The 18,049-nt window shown below is 37.2% G+C and overlaps 2 protein-coding genes across 2 annotated transcripts in view; both read right to left on the minus strand.

Moving 5' to 3' along the window:
* The window catches only part of LOC103034300 (artemin), a 40,737-nt gene that overhangs the window by 4,030 nt on the left and 18,658 nt on the right, over positions 1 to 18,049 (minus strand). The window contains exon 2 of the mRNA XM_022666720.2: positions 219 to 313. Coding sequence (XP_022522441.1) covers positions 219 to 313 — 95 coding nt within the window. The remainder of the gene's footprint in view (positions 1 to 218; positions 314 to 18,049) is intronic.
* st3gal3b (ST3 beta-galactoside alpha-2,3-sialyltransferase 3b) overlaps positions 12,056 to 18,049 on the minus strand; it is a 158,265-nt gene continuing 152,271 nt past the window's right edge. The window contains exon 15 of the transcript XR_007438566.1: positions 12,056 to 12,171. The gene's annotated coding sequence lies outside the window, so the exon portion shown is untranslated. The remainder of the gene's footprint in view (positions 12,172 to 18,049) is intronic.

Below are 18,049 nucleotides of genomic sequence, written 5' to 3' on the forward strand. Positions count from 1 at the left end.
TCATAAATCTCGAAAAATGTACTTTACAGCTCTGAAAAAAGGAATGAACATTGTTCTTTTATTCTATAAACTTAGGAACAACATTCCTCCAAAATTCCAAATAAAAAATGGTCATTTAGAGCATTTATTTGCAGAAAATGAGAAATGTCTGATATAACAAAAAAAGATGCAGAGATAAATTGTGTAAAATAAGCCGTATAATTTTTCTCTGTACCAACCTTCCAGTTTCTCCTTTGACAGGGGGCATCATTGGTTTTGGACAGCATGGTGGAGACTCTTCGTCTGGCCCAAACTTTTCTCCACCATCTTCCTCCTGTTCAGAGAGAACACAACACTTTTTAGTCTGTTTTAATGCTTGTAAATCTGGAATTTTTAACAAAAAATATGTGAAATAATAGCTATTTTATTTAGCAATGCAAACACGATGTCACTATTGCTAAGTTCAAAGCTTGACACCACCAATATAATATAGTTCGTGTGTGTAGGGTATGTATGACTGTGTGCCCAGATATGGATTGGCACTCAGTCCTGGGTAAATGCTGTAGTGCTTGATGCAGTCCTCCAGGTGGATGGTGGTTTCTGGTTGAGAGTACGCTGTTCGCTATTGGCTGCTGCTTCTCACCGGTGTGTGGAGTATGAATGGTTTTGTGTAAAACGTGTAAATTTTAAAGCCTCGTTGTTTTTCTAGAAAGGTGCTATTTATATAATTTGAACTTAATTTATTGATTCATTCATATAGATTGTGTGCCAGGGGCGTCGCCTGGCCTGGGCTTACGGGGCTTAGCCCCGAATAATTTTCCAGTAGCCCCGAATCGTTTCGCTTTTAGCTCAGCCACTTTAAGGATAAAGTTCCTCCTTTTAGGAGAAACAGCCAAACAGCCAATTTTCGGTGCCCGGTGAGCTAGTAGGAAGTGTTACTATATATATATATATATATATATATAAAATTACCTGGACTGAGCCCCTGATCTTAACATACCCAGGCAACGCCTCTGCTGTGCGCTATTGGCACTTGGCACTCGACGAACGCAGCAACAGCTGCTCTATTTTAGAACGAGTTCTCAAATAGAAAATAGAAAGTTTAGAAAGTTTTCTAAAAGAAAATAAGGTGTCCTCCCCAAACTCCCGTCAGGAGGGAGGTCTACATGCGGGCGACACGTACACATGCATCCGAAGGTGTCTCATAAATCACGGGCACAATGCCTTCGGAAATCGTGCTTATCGTTTCTGCCCACAGAGACAGAAAAAGCAGTGTAATCTCGCGCTGCGGCCGGTGTCGACATGCCTGCGGACAAAGCTACAGTGTTAAAAACAGCGGCGATCCGTTGGATAAACAGCCTTTAGGTAAACCCTGTCAAAAGCATTCTTGACTTGGTTAGATTAGCCTGTGTAAAGGAAGCGCGGTGGGGTCCCGGGCCTCAGAGGAGGGTTCTCCCAAACCGCAGAGATGCAGCGTGGCTGATAAGAGCTCTCGGCATTGCAGATGTTTATTGACTCATTGCAGCGTATGAACGAGAAAAAACCACGTGCCCAAGCTTTCTGATTTATATCGCCTTTGGAAAGAAAGAAGGCCACCTTGCCTCCTTCAGAAACGCTCAGGCTGCAGGACTACGCCAAAACAGAGGAGCTCTGAGGATGATTGATGAAGAGAGGGCAATTATTATTTGCCTGCAGGAGGAGATGAAGAATGGCTGAAAGTGAGTGAAGCATGTCTATATTATTATTTAGGTTTATTTAGTTACAGTTGTGACATGAAATGGTTTCGCTTTCACCCCTATGAGTATAGCAGTATCAGATACCATCCTACCTTGTGGGAGCGGGTTCAAAAATGGGAAAATTAGATTGAAGTGACTGTAAAAAAAGTGGTATTGGTAGAGCTTTGTTGATGTAGCATTGCTAATGCTCATACAGCAGGGAGCACGCCAATATAAAAGCTTTTTAAGCTTTTTAAGCAAGATTTAGTGCAAATATAGTAAGTAAGGCCAAGAAAGGTTTCAAAAAAGCATTTTTTCCCTAATTAATATGATTTTTTAGTAAAAAAGTGAGCACCAGCTGTTCACAGTTCACCACATACTGTACACTGTACTGCCAAAAGTATTCAAAGTATTTCAAATCACTCTTCCAACTCAGATTCCAATCATTTTCATGTCGACAGGTGACAGGTAAAAGCAGCAGCTAGGAATACAGACATCTTTTTCAAACATTAGTGAGAGAATTGTGATTTCCTCACAACTAAATTTTCCAGAGCCAACTGAGAGTGGTTTCCAAGACTTACAACATAAAGCCTAATGCAACGTGTTGAACGCAGTGATGTAAAGCATGTCACCATTGAACCATTGGAGTAAAGAACCAAGCATCTCCATCTGGTAATCCAATGGACTTTGGATTTCTGGATCAGGCATTTGCCAGGAGAACGGTACCTGCATGGTCTGACTGCATTGTATCAACTGTTTGAAGTTTGGTAGAGGGGGGATCATTAGTTCCAGTAAAAGGACCTCTAAATGCCTCTGCATATCAAAATATTTTGTGGGATTCTGACTAAACAGAGGCCAGAATTAAGCCAGATTTAGTGCAAATATAGTAAATAAGGCCAAGAAAGGTTTCAAAATAACATTTTCCCCCTAAAGGGATATGGTGTTTGGGTTAAAAAATAAGGGAGCACCAGTGACTAATAGGAAAAATATGCTGTTCACAGTTCACCACATACTGGACACTGTACTGCCAAAAATATTCAAAGTAATCCAAATCACTCATCCAACTAAGATTCCAATCATTTTTTTGTCTACAGGTGTATAAAAGCAGCAGCTAGAAATACAGACTTCTACTACAAACATTAGTGAAAGAAAAGTGATTTCCTCACCACTAAATATTCCAGAATTAACTGTCATTGGTTTCCAAGCCTTAAATCATCAAGCTCAATGCAAACGATGCAAAGTGTTGGATGCAGTGATGTAAATCATGTCACCATTGGACCATTGGAGTGAAGAACCAAGCATCTCCATCTGGTAATCCAACGGCTTTGGAGTTCTGGGTTTGGCATTTGCCAGGAGAACGGTACTTGCATGGTCTGACTGCATTGTATCAACTGTAAAGTTTGGTGGAGGGGGGATCATTAGTTCCAGTAAAAGGAACTCTTATTGCCTCTGCATATCAAAACTGCCAAAAATATTCAGAGTAATCCAAATCACTCATCCAACTAAGATTCCAATCATTTTTATGTCTACAGGTGTATAAAAGCAGCAGCTAGAAATACAGACTTCTACTACAAACATTAGTGAAAGAAAAGTGATTTCCTCACCACTAAATATTCCAGAATTAACTGTCATTGGTTTCCAAGCCTTAAATCACCAAGCTCAATGCAAACAATGCAAAGTGTTGGATGCAGTGATGTAAAGCATGTCACCATTGGACCATTGGAGTAAAGAACCAAGCATCTCCATCTGGCAATCCAATGGAGTTTGAAGTTCTGGATCGGGCATTTGCTAGTAGAACGGTACTTGCATGGTCTGACTGCATTGTATCAACTGTTTGAAGTTTGGTGGAGGGGGATCATTAGTTCCAGTAAAAGGAACTCTTAATGCCTCTGCATATCAAAAGATTTTGTGGGATTCTGACCAAACAGAGGCAGAGACAGAGCTCTGAGGATGATTGATGAAGAGGGGGCAATTATTATTTTCCTGCAGGAGGAGATGAAGAACGTCTATATTATTTTGTTTATTTAGTTACAGTTGTGACATGAAATGGTTTCGCTTTCACCCCTATGAGGATTGCCGTATCAGATACCATTCTGCCTTGTGGGAGCGGGTTCAAAAACGGGTAATTTGCTCAAGCATTGGGTTAAATTAACCCTCCTGTTCTGTTCTGGGTCAAATCGACCCGTTCTAAAGTTTAAAGATCTGGGAAAAATAGTTAAAAGTGTTTTTTTTGGTATGAAACTTCCTCTGCTTGCCTTAATTAGTGTAATTAATCAACATGAATATATGAAAATGGTTCATCTCACATATTTGCAACAACCACTCCCTGCAAAAACTAAAACTAAAACAAAATTGCAACATTATGTTTCAATATTATGTAAAACTATTGTGTTTTATATATTGGTCTTTTAAAAGTTTTAAAAGTAATAAAGGTTGAACATGTATTTCTTTATGAAAAACGAGTGAATTATCCTAATTGAAGCATTACCTGTTAGAGGTAAGAACATCATTGCACTAAATATTAGTGATAGATAATTAGCTATGGAGTTAGTAATTAAATATTCCCACTGATTTTTAGGATTTTTTGGTTTTAAACATCTTTTGGATAAATAAACATGCACCAGGTCAAACTGACCAGGGAACACTTCCATTACTGTTCCTGACAAATGAATATAACAGAAGGGTTAAAGTAACTGGAAAAAGTGGTATTAGAGGTAGAGTTTTGTTGATGTAGCATTCCTCAAACAGCAGGAAGCACGCCAATATTTGCCCTTTTTAGTGGGATTCAGACCAAACAGAGGCCAAGTCTAAGCAAGATTTAGTGCAAATATAGTAAATAAGACCTAGAAACGTTTTTCGAAAGCAGCAACCGATTACAGAGCCCCTAAAAGGGATATGGTATTTTGGTTAAAAAAACACAAGTGAGCACCAGCTACTAATGCACAGTGCACCACATACTGTACACTGTACTGCCAAAAATATTCAAAGTATTCCAAATCACTCTTCCAACTCAGATTCTAATCATTTCCATGTCTACAGGTGTATAAAAGCAGCAGCTAAGGATGAAATCTGCTTCTACAAACATTACAATAGTAGTGAAAGAATAGTGAGTTCCTCACCACTAAATATTCCTGAGTCAACTGTGAGTGGTTTCCAAGCCTTAAATCATCAAGCTCAATGCAAACCATGCAAAGTGTCGGAAGCAGTGATGTAAAGCATGTTACCATTGGACCACTGGAATAAAGAACCAAGCATCTTCATCTGGTAACCCAATGGACTTTGGATTTCTAGATCAGACATTTGCCAGGAGAGTGGTACTTGCATGGTCTGACTGCATTGTATCAACTGTAAAGTTTGGTAGAGGGGGGATCATTAGTTCCAGTAAAAGGAACTCTTAAAGCTTCTGCGTACCAAGAGATTTTGGACAATTTTATGCTCCCAATGTTATGGGAACATTTTGGGGATGACCCCTTCCTGTTCCAACACAAATGCACACCAGTTGAGCGAGTTTTTCTCTGGCTTGAGTATCGAGGGAGAAGTCTACCCTTTAAATGGAAAACCAAGATGGCGGCCGGATATAGAGAACGGCTTTTATACTCTGTGCTTTGTGTTTTTTTAGTTGTTTGGTTTTAAATCTTTTCTAATAGTTTGTGTGAAAAGGTTTTAACTCTTTGTTTTTGGTATTTTACCCATATGTCTTAATTTGGTTTTTATAAGAGATTTATTTGTTTGTTCACCTGGGGTTTCAAGCAGGTAAGAAAGGCGCACCTGTACTTTCCACACCACTTAGCACTCCTTAGGTTTAGTCTCGTTAGATTATCGGCAAGGTTTAGAGTAAAAGATTAGAGAAGTTAGCTTTTTGTTTCATGTGTTTTGTGTAGCTAGCTTTATTTTTACTCAAAGAAAAGTAAATGTATTTATATAGCACCTTTCATACACAATGGTCATTCAATGTGCAATACAAACAAAAATGGAAAAAATAAGATTAAAGCATGAATAAAACATGATGATTCAAACATGATTAAAACAATACATTTTAAAGAAGGGAAATTAACTAAATGAATTATAATAAAAGTGCTGGTACAGCTAAAAAAATCATGTTTTAGAATGTGTGATTCTGTGATTTTGTTAAAAATGCCACTTTACTGATCCAACAGTCCCCTAGACAAGGTAGACATGCAACACTCAACTTTGGAGCGTTTATTTGTACTACATACATACTTAATACTACGTACCAATTACTAACAGAAACCAGTAATTAGCATTAGTAATTGGTATGCAATTGGGATACACCATCAATGTTCCAAAGACTAATCAAAAAAGAACACTTTTGGAGATATTATAAAGTACATGACTCCATTAAGCAGGTGGTTTTAATGTTCTGGCTGATCAGTGTAGAAGAATATATTAAATATTAAAACATTTTGTTTTTTCCCAAAATCTTCCCGGCTTGAAAGTTAGTTGTCGCTGCCTCTAATGTATTGTATATTTCCAGCAATATGGAAGAGCCAATTCACAATAACAACTGGAGTAAACCCCGCTGCCAATAACATAACATATGCGGTAAATGGTTTACAGAGCGTAATTAATGATGACATCAATTTTATCCACAAGATGTCCGAAGAACGCTCTCAGATCAGTCTTCAGAGAATAATAGTGTGGATTTATAAACATAAGTCCAAACCAATAAATGCAGACCAGCTTTTCATTGCTATTTACAGTATTTTTCCTCTGGCTGATCCGTCCAGCATTTGGGTGTAAAGCCAGAACCAGCTGAAACATTGGGAGGAGATTTATCACTCCACTGCAGAAAATCCAGGTACAGTGCATTTCTGCTCATTTCTAGTTTATTTGGTAAATTTTTTTAATGAATGTACTGATGAGTTATTATCAGAATACTGTGCACTTTGGCCATCAAAACCTTAAACCACCCCAAAAAACCGATGCAACATTTTTATGAATATTCACTTTTCCAGCTTAATTCATTTTGATTGAATGTTTAAAGGAGAACTCTGGTGTAAAATGGACTTAAGGTGTATTAAAACTTGATATAAAAGTACTTACCTTTGTTGCATAGCCCTCCTCTGCTCTCCTGCAGCTTTCTGAGATCCAGTATTTTGTGCACTTTGCCCAAACTGGCTTTAGAATGAGTGAGATGGGGCATATTTTACCCCTTCAGATAAATAATTTTTTTCCACTGTCATTCAGCTCAAAGTAGCTCCACACTTCATTGGTAGAATCCGGAGAGCCCTGACATTTAAAACGAGACATTTAAACCTTCAAAACTGCAGAAGAAGCTTATTAAAAGCCACTGCTTACATCCCATAGTGTAGGTAAATCTCCAGGAGCGCCGCCATCTTTAATTTAAGTCACAATAAGTCAACCCTGGAGCACAAACTAATAAGTAGGATAGATGAGCAGATTGCAAAATTAATTCTTTGGAAATGCATTAAAGAATTCCTGCTGTTGCGGAGAATATCTGGTTAACTGTTGATATTAGAATGCAAAGAACCAACAACAACAAATGACATAAACACATAAACATTGCTTAAATGCTCAAAAAGTTTTACTATTCTTTGGTGCTCGAAGTTTGACTTATTGTGACTTAAATTTAAGATGCCGGTTCATTTTAAAAGCCGGTTTGGGCAAAGTTCACAAATTACTGGATCTCAGAAAGCTGAGGGAGAGCGGAGGTGGGCTATTCAACAAAGCTAAGAACTTTTTATCTTGTTTTAATACATCCATATAAGTCCATTTTACACCAGAGTTCTCCTTTAATTTTCTGAAATGCATTCATACTGTTACAGCATGTTACTGCATAACAGGGATGGCAATTTTGTAGAAAATTGGCATTTAATTGAATTAAAACGAGTTGCAGACATGTCGAATTGTAAATTCTAATTTATAATTCTCTAAAACATGAGTAGAAACCCAATCTTTGAGAATCTCAGCAAGCCAAGAACCTGTTGGTTGTAGAAACCACTGTACCCCATTAATGATCTCCCCCTGGGTTCAGAGCCAACCTCCAATCTGTGTGCTCTGGAGTTCCTAACCAGGGTTTGAACCGGTGACCTCCTGGTCGGGGAAGCATGGCATCTACCAGTGAGCCACGTTACTGTACTTACATGCTTTTTTTGGACATTTGTTTCACGAATTCAAGGAGCTACAGCTAAACATTCAGAACAAATGTCCTAAAGAGGGTTTGAACCAACAACCTTTGAGGTTCTAGGCAGTTACTGTTAATAGTAAGCCACATACTCTCACAGGAGACATGCTTTCTTTTGGACATTTGTTTCCTGAATAAGAGAAGCTACAGGTAAAACATTGAGAACAAGCATCTTAAAGCATCTTTTAGAGCAGTTTCTGATACCATTGCACCACTGAATCTCAAGAGGTGCCCACTTCTTTTTGGACATTTTTTTCTTGAATTCAAGGAGCTACAGCTAAACCTGAAGTGTCCTAAAAAGGGTTTGAACCAACAACCTTCTGGCTTGAAGGCAGTTGCTGTTACCAGTGAAACACTGAATATCATTAGAAGCTGACTTTTTTGGACATTTGTTTCTCAAATTCAAGTAGCTACAGCTAAAACATTCAAAAGAAGTGAAAAAAGAAGAACCAACAACCTTTTGGCTTCAACATAATCACTATTACCAGTGAGCCACTGAGTCGCTCAAGAGCCCCCACCTTTTTTTAGACATTTGTTTCTCAAATTAGTTTTTTTTAGCTGCCGCTAAAACATCTAGAACACGCATCTTAAAGAGGGTTTGAACCAACAACCTTTGAACCAACAACCTTTCAGATTCTAGGCAGTTACTGCTACCAACGAACCACAGAATCTCACAAGAGCTGTCCTATTTTTTTGGACATTTGTTTCTCCACTCCAGAAGAAAGAGGGTAGGGATTGTAGAACCGAAAACAAGAGGTTCAACTTACTTTTTCAATAAAGCTTTTGATTATTGAAAAACTATCACTTCATGTTTTTTTCTCATTCTTATTCCACCAAATATTGATTTCTGAACTCTATTGAGGTCTGAAAGCTCTGCATCTTTTTTGTTATTTCAGCCATATCTAATTTTCTATTTCTAGTTTAGAAATGAACTCTCTGCTGTTGTTTGCAGTGGGACAGACACATGCCGTGTGTTTATCCCTCGTGAACTCTGGGACTGAAAGTTCAGCTCTGGGTTTCTGGTCTCATTAATCACACTCTGCCCTTCTTCACTAAACACAAAACAACTAAAACAAGCTGCAAACTGAGAACTTCAGCTAGTAGAACTGCTCATACGAGACAGCTGACTCAAATAATATTGAAATATCCAAAAGCTGTCACGTTGGTGTCTGATGGTGTGAATAATTAGCTTTCGTTAAGGAAAAGAAATGTAGGCAAATGTGAAAATGCAATGGAATGAAAATGGCCAAAAATGTTCAACATTTTTTTATTGTAGTGCAATTGTTCAAAATATATATTTTTTCACATATAAATTAATACATGCTTATACTAGAGCACTGGAGAAATCTGTAGGCATGTATTTCTCTCTATATGGCACATGCATTTAAAAAAAAAAAAAAAAATATATATATATATATATATATATATATATATATATATATATATATATATTACATTTAAAAATGTGTTTTCAAACCATTGAGGCAAATTGAGGTAAATATATTTTAGGCCATTTCCACTTTTTTTTGTAACTCTTTATATTTTTATGCTTTATTCACAATATACAATTTTTATTTTCTTTTATCACTTCTGATCACAATTTTTGTGTCTTTAACATTAAAGACATATAGAGAACAAGGAATTATAAACACGGAGGATGCCTTATATTATTGTGCAATAGAAATTAAATAAAAGCAATATGGAAGGAATATATATTTATATATTTGGGTAGTTTATTCTGTTTGTGTTTCAGGGAAATCTGGTCTTTTATTCTTCATGTAAATTGTCCATTTTAACAATAGTTTTGCCAATCGTTTCCACCTTTTAATGTATTTTTAGAATGCTAGAATAGCAGAATAAAACTAGTTTTTAAAATCTAAAGTAATGCTTTAGTCAGTGATATCGAGTTTTTTTCTTTTGAACACTAATAGAAACAAACAAATCAAAAAACGTATGATTTTATATCTAATTTACAATGAAAAATTTAAGGCAGTGTTTTACTTTTTTCTTACTGGTGAAGTAAAAAAAAAAAATAAATACAAATGAATTTTATTTACCTGACTGTAATATATATATTTTTTTTATCTTTAATTAACTTTAATTAACTCTACTTTAATTAACTCTAAGAACTACTTTAAAAATTCAGGTAAATACAGCTTATTGTTCAATACTATAATACTAACTTAGCTTTTTCTATTATTAATTAACAAAAAAACTTTCAACTTTAAATTATCGTATCTTGTGGAGTCCCTCAGGGCTCTATTTTAGGGTATATAAAACTTATTTACTTGTTAATTATAGCAGTAATGTCATTATAAGTATAGAATCTGGACTAGAGGGTACATTCTTAGCTAACAGAGAACGTTATAAAAACGTTTAGCAACGTTTTGAAAAGGTTACATAAAGGTTAGCCTGTAACAGAAATAATCATCCAGGAACGCTTTGAAAACGTGTGACATTGGTGACAATGGTTTGCAGCATCACAACATTATTAGAACTTTTTCACAAAGCGTTGGAGCTAGATGAAATACTAGTGCATCTCAAAAAAATTCCTGCTGGAAACTGCACTGACTTTAGACTTGATAATAAAACACAGTGGATCAACACCAGCAGATGACAGACATGACTCTACAAACCATCACTGATTGGTGGAAACTTCACACTAGACCTCAAGCAGTTTGGACTGTGTGTCTCTCCACTCTTCCTCCAGACTCTGCTCCCTTGATTTACAAATGAAATGTAAAATTTACTGATGATCAGTGATGGTTTGGAGAGACATGTCATGGAGATGCTCTTACTATATATAATATTAACAATTTTCTGAGACACTGATTTTTGGGTTTTTATTCGCTGTAGGAGGTCTATGGGCTCCACAAAACATGTTCATGAAGTTCTTCATTAGGGGTGTGCCATATCGTATCGTATGCAATAATATCACCAAAAAATGTTGAATATGGTGAATGTGAATATTATACCCTGAAATATGGTGCCCCTAATTATCACATCAGGGTTCTATTTTTTTTTTTACTGTATTTAGCAAAATAAAAATTCACACCGTTCTCATTATTTCCCATTATATATCTATATCTACCTCTATATATCTATCTCAAATCTAATCCTGGATATATGGAGATATTTGGAGTGCATTATTATTAGTATCATGATATTCTGAATCATTGTCTTGAATTCAGAATTGTTTTTTTTTTTTTTTTTTTTTTTAATATATCTTAGTTAGCCATGTCATATTGCATGCAATAATAAAATTCTAAAAAAAAAAAATCTAATTCAGTGTTTTGTCATATCGCCAAAAGTATCGTTATCATGAAAATACCATGAAATATCGTGATATTATTTTAGAGCCATATCGCCCACCCCTATTCTTCTTAATACAAAATCACTCTCGCATTAAGAGATCTCACCAGCTCTATTCTCCTTTATCATGTTTCACTACAATCCAAGTCCATTTCACACAGGATTTCTCCTTAAATTAGCCTGTTAGCATCATGGCCTGTTCACCACTAACCAAAGATTGTTAGCTGGGATGAGGGATGTCTTGTATGATTGACTAAAATTGAGAAAATTAAGAAACTGTACCAAACTTCTGCTTTTCGGTCGCGGTTCGGTCAGCACTCGGTTCGCTCTGTTATTTTTGGCTAACCTGTCTCTCAGAACTTCCTGTAAGCTGAGCTCGCATGCAGGCGAGAAGGTCAAAGGTCACGACGAGAACGGCATCTGCTTCCCAAACACACGGCGGGACCCGAGCACCGACCTGCAGGCGGTCCGTAACGAACCATCAGTCAGGTTTACGAGACAGAACCCCCACAGGTACAGTGAGGGTTACGCCTCCCTCCTTAATAAAGACAAAGTGGAGAAAAGACCATCAAACCAGATACACCTCTAAACAAGAGCACTTAAAAACGGTGAGTTTCTCTGATTTTACCAAATTGAAAACCTCTGGAATACAAACCAAACTGAACTGCTTAAATTTTTGGCAGGAGTAAAGCAGCATAAAGTTATCCAAAAGCAGTGTGTAAGACTGGTGGAGGAGAACATGATGCCAAGATGCATGAAATAAAATACTGTGATTAAAAACCAGGGTTATTCCACCAAATATTGATTTCTGAACTCTTTTCTCTGCATTAGTTGACTGAAAACTGAAACTGAAAAGCGTATTTTTTTGTTATATTAGACATTTCTCATTTTCTGTAAATAAATGCTCTAAATGAGAATATTTTTATTTGGAATTTGGGAGAAATGTTGTCTGTAGTTTATAGAATAAAACAACAATGTTCATTTTACTCAAACATAAACCTATAAATAGCAAAATCAAAGAAACTGATTCAGAAACTGAAGTGATCTCTTCATTTTTTACAGAGCTGTATATGTATTTATTATTCAATTTCAGAATGAGCCGTTTAAGGGCTCTGACATTGTTATGCAAATAAGCTGTTGCATGTTAGTGTTAGTTAGTGTCTGCTTGTGCTGGATGTCAAAACACGATCAATTTAGTTCTCCCTCTCCCTCATCTGCTGTCTTGCCACGGACAGTAGGTACAGATCCCTCCCTCAGAAGAAGTCTGCTGGCTAATCCTGCTGTGTGCTGTCGAAGGTTCTCAACCAGTAGACCGAAATGGTGTTTCTTCTACTGATCTAGTGGGGTGGGACTCTGTTGGGGTTAACGGTTAAGGGGTGGAGACAGGTTGGTTCTATACAGTTTTCCCTTATTGTGACATTGTGACGGGCATTTAAACAGCTCATAGAAGCATATGGTTCCTGACACCAAACTCTTGTAGCCGATTCACAGAAAACGGATGGATGAATTATTTTGGAGCTTGGAGTGTTTATAGAGACATATCCTTTAAGCAAACAAATCTGCCAATGGGGAAAACAAATTTCATGCATCTTGGCATCATGTTCTCCTCCACCAGTCTTACACACTGCTTTTGGATAACTTTATGCCTTTACACCTGGTGCAGAAATTCAAGCAGTTCAGCTTGTAGATAGATCTATCTATCTACCTACCTACCTACCAATTGGTACTTCTGGCAGTGTGGGCAGAGTTCCAAGTCCTGCTGGAAAATGAAATCTGCATCTCCATGACATGACACTCCAAACCATCACTGACCTTCAGTTTGGTGCATATTATGTATGAAAATAGACCAGAAAACGGACGTATATTGTGTATTGATAATGCGTCTTATAATCCAGTGCGCCATATAGTGCAAAAAAATACATTATGTTTCTAATTTATTGAGGCTATGGGCATTTTAAAGCTGCTGGATCGAGACCACACATATTTTACAGAGGACTGCAGTTGATTTGATGGTTCGCAGTGTGAAGCCAAATGTTGTGTAAGGTCTAAAGTTACAGAAAGCAGCAGAGGTGAGAGATCCTAAACAGTAATCAGATCAGCCACCGTCTCATCCCCTCACCTCCCTCAGCTGGTTGTGTTTAAGTGTCTTTAGCCGTGTCTGAGAGAGCTGCTCCGGTTCTCCTGCATCAGGAACCTTCTCATGCGAGCCTGCAGGCGCCGAGAAACTCCAGACCGAGCGGTTCTGACGGCCCCGACGCTGTAGATCCATGATTAAAGCAGAACTACACAACCTCCATCAGCCCTCGGGCTCATACTTTCCCAATACCAGAACACCAGCCAACTATAGAGGAAGATATATAACTCAACATATACGCTATATGGATTATTCAGGTATTCAAACACCTGCTCATCTATTGCACGCTTTAGAACCAATACTTTGTTACTTAAGTAGAAATGTAGCTAAAATCTGTACTAATTAAAACAAGTATATATTTATAAAGAAATCAATATTTGGTGGAATAACCCTGGTTTGGTTTTTAATCACAGTTTTCTTCATGCATCTTGGCATCATGTTCTCCTCCACCAGTCTTACACACTGCTTTTGGATACACCCTGCTCTTAATTATATTCCAGAGCTTTTCAATTTGGTAAAAGCAAATAAAATCATCAAAGAAACTATCCATCCATGCATCCATCCATCCATTGCATGCTTTAGTACAAATACTTTGTTACGTTACTTAAAATAGTGTTTTTCTATACTTTACTAGAGTAATTATTTTACATTTTCACACAATTATCTGAACTTTCTCCTCCTTACATTTTAATAAAAACAGCCTCGTTACTCCTATTTCATTTCAGCTGGTTTTCATTCCGGCTTCTCATCGTCCAATAAAACCCCTATCCAGATAAATCTCTCCATCCAGATAGAGTGAATCTGATTGTGATTGGATGTAGAGAAGTATAAACATATACCATTCCCACTCCCTATTGGTTTATACTGTGATACATCACACCTGCAAGCTTTTGTTCTTAATGGCTTTATTTTTTCCAAAAACATTACTTTTACTTTTATACCTTGAGTACTTTTGAGACCAGTACATTTTAGCTTGAGTTGATACTTTAATTTCTTTATGTATTTTAACATAGTATCTATAATATACTTCTACCTGAGTAGAAGACACTTCCTAGCATTGCTAATGCTGCTTTAGCAATATTGGCTAATCCAACACTGCTAAAGCAGCAATATTGACCGAAGCCGGTCAATGGGCTCATTACACATTGCCATTACTTGCTGCTTCAGAAATCAATATTTGGTGGAATAATCCTGGTGGTTTTTAATCACAGTTTTCTTCATGTATCTTTGCATCATGTTCTCTTCCTCCACCAGTCTTACACACTGCTTTTGGATAACTTTATGCTGCTTTACTCCTGGTGCAAAAATTCAAGCAGTTCAGTTTGGTGGTTTGATGGTTTGTGATCATCCATCTTCCTCTTGATTATATTCCAGAGGTTTTTAATTTGGTAAAATCAAAGAAACTCATCATTTTTAAGTGCTCAATTTTTCCCCAGCTGCATATAGGGCAAATATTAGTGCATTTAAAAAAATAAAATGTCATTGTAAAGTTACTCCTGTTAGTAAAGAAAAATGGCTGAAATAACAAAAAAGATGCAGAGCTTTCAGACCTCAAATACTGCAAAGTAAACAAGTTCATATTCATAAAGTTTTAAGAGTTCAGAAATCAATATTTGGTGGAATAACCCTGGTGGTTTTTAATCACAGTTTTTTTTATACATCTTGGCATCATGTTCTCCTCCACCAGTCTTACACACTGCTTTTGAATAACTTTATGCTGCTTTACTCCTGGTGCAAAAATTCAAGCAGTTCATCCATATTCCTCTTGATTATATTCCAGATGTTTTAATTTGGTAAAATCAAAGAAACTCATCATTTTTTAAGTGGTCTCTTTTTTCCACTAGTGCATCTCAAAAGAAATGGCTGAAATAACAACAAAAGATGCAGAGCTTTCAGACCTCAAATAATGCAAAGAAAACAAGTTCATATTCATAAAGTTTTAAGAGTTCAGAAATAATCAATATTTGGTGGAATAATCCTGGTGGTTTTTAATCACAGTTTGTTTCAAGCACCTTGGCATCATGTTCTCCTCCTCCACCAGTCTTACACACTGCTAAAAAATTAAGCAGTTCAGTTTGGCTTACCCTGGAACCTTTTAGACGTGAAATGTTCTGACAAATGTAGGATATTGAGGATGGTAACATTAATAGCATAGTTAAAAGAAAGCAGTTCAAAGAAGATTGGATTTACTGAGAATATTAGATCTGGACCACCTGGAACTGCCTCTAAACTTGGCTCGCTGTAGTAGAAATGAAAAGGTGAAGTATGGGAATTCTCCCATAGGTCTCGGTTCGAGGGTTACAGCAGTATACAGGCGCACCATTAAAACAGAAACTGCCACCAAGAGCCTTTCCTACAGCTCTGATTATCACACTCAGTCCTGTGTTCTCTCACCGTCCACTCCCAGCTCGGCCTCGGCCATTAGAGGTGTTTCATGTGCCGGGTCTACCTGTCAGCGGTGATGAGGTGTGCTGGAGCCGGATCGGCCTCTCTAAATCAGCGGGACAATAAAACACACCTGGATCTGGACCTGGACCTCCTGATCACTGCCAGACCTGCTTTTATCCAGGGGTGTGAACTCTGCTCCAAACTAATATATAATAATACAGAGTAATATATTACTGTATCAGCGCTCATTACTCAACTTCATCACCCTCAACTTTCCCTCTGAAACAACAGATCCTCCCTACATAGCACAAGCACTACCCATTCTTTCAGCTGCACTGATCTTATTATACGGATCAGACTCTCTGTAGAAGTTTTATAATGAATATTATTATATAGCAGGTCTCTCTGAGTTGTTTATGATGCTGCACTGCTGATGAAACTCTTCCTCGTTGTCTGCAGTAAGTAGTAAAAGAAAATATTCAGAAAAACAGGAAAAGCACCGTGTCTACATCAACCCGTGAATTAGTATTCATCATGGCCCCGCCCACCTCAGCTCGCGACCGCCCACAGACAGAGCTAACAGCTCTAGGAAAAGCATGCCGTTCATTCCTGTGTTATTTGTGCGAATAACACATCAGTGTTTATATACTTTACCCAGGAATTCAGAGCTAAGAAACAAATGGTTAGAATTAATCTATGGAGGAAAAACACCACCAGACAAGTACAATTGAGATAGGTAGGTGTTTGGATGTTTAGAACAGTTCTGTTCACACTAGTTAAAAACTACCTTGACTACAACTACAACTATAGGTTTAAATAGGATCTCCGGTGGATTTGGTGTTTTACAGAGACTCTTAGACTCTAGATCAGTGGCTGAACTGCACTTAGCAGGGCATTATTACACATGTTGTAAAGTAACATATAACACTGCAAAGACTATTATTAGTGTAAAAATCTCTTTATTTTAAAACGTTTCTAACTGTTGTTCGTCTCGCTGCCTCCTGGTGTTGCAGTGCTGTTAGCCAATCAGAGGTGATATGTTTGCATGTATGAATATTCATGAGCAAGAGCCAAAATCCTTTCGTGTCTCTCCGCCCCCGCCCACTCCTCCACCGGACTAAAGCAGCGTTATACCCGATCACCGGAAAACTTTTTTTTTTGTTCACAAAAAACAGCTCACATTGCATTTATTCATATTAAAGACCACAACTAGATATTTTAAAATGAATGAAAAAACGATGGAATGAGACTAAAAAAGCTAAATTAGCTAAAAAAATCTTAAAATCTTAAACTCTAAACATTGCAAAGTCTCAAAATGAGTGAAATAAGAATTTATCAAGCAAAAATCACACATTTAATATCTTTCATTTAATCTCTATAAAGAGACACTAAACTTTAAAGCATATTTTTTTGCATTAACAGCTGAAATGTGTTCCTTTGAAGTAATAAAACATAACAGTCCTGATTAATTTTTTTATAAATCTTTCCTACCCATTAAAAAACACTTTTTATTGCAGGCATTAAATCAACCAATCAATCAATCAATACGACCCCTTGGTGACGTCCAACCATCTGGGTCTCTCCGCTATCAGAGGCACACTGCTCAGCCCAATCAGCTCTTCCTCCTGCCCCGCCCCTAAACCCATACATCACCCAGTGCCAATTTGAAATGTAAACTGAGGGTGGAGTCAGCTAAAATCAGGGGGCTGCTTCATAATCCTGGTAATGTAGCGTCATAATTAAAAAATATCTTAGTTAAACAATTGAAATTATTTCACAATTCTAGAGTACGCCAAATATAAACCATTATTAATGATAATAAAAATATAATCTAAACAATAAAAATTGTTTCCCGGGAAACACAAAAAGTACTCCCAATTCTAGAATAAGCCATAAATATCTATATTATTTATCACTGATTCCTGGTGTAATCCCAGCGAGTCAGCGAGTGTGAAATCTGAGATTATAACCTAATAATCCCTCTCAGGCAGGAGGTTCAGTTTCAGGCGCTGGACAGTTTCAGAGCTGCTGGACTCTGCCAGGAGACTCTTTCTGCTAAATCTGGGTTTACTTCTGTAAATCCCACAGGTTCTACAGGCTTTTTCCACTAAATCAGCCGCCAGACTCACTTTACTTCAACCTTTAGAGCAGAATATAAACCTGCTGGACACTTTATAAACTCCACATGCACAAACCGGTCACGAGTTTTAGAACTTATATCTTATCAATGACTTTATTACTGCATTTTACCTGTCAGACTTCTAATTATAACTTTTCTCTTCTCTGCTGAAACTGAGACTCAGTTCTTAATCATGTTAATCTGAGCTAAAGGCTAAAGCTGCTGTTTCCATGTGG

This window comes from Astyanax mexicanus, chromosome 4, assembly GCF_023375975.1.
Source record: "Astyanax mexicanus isolate ESR-SI-001 chromosome 4, AstMex3_surface, whole genome shotgun sequence".
Classification (NCBI taxonomy): domain Eukaryota; kingdom Metazoa; phylum Chordata; class Actinopteri; order Characiformes; family Acestrorhamphidae; genus Astyanax; species Astyanax mexicanus.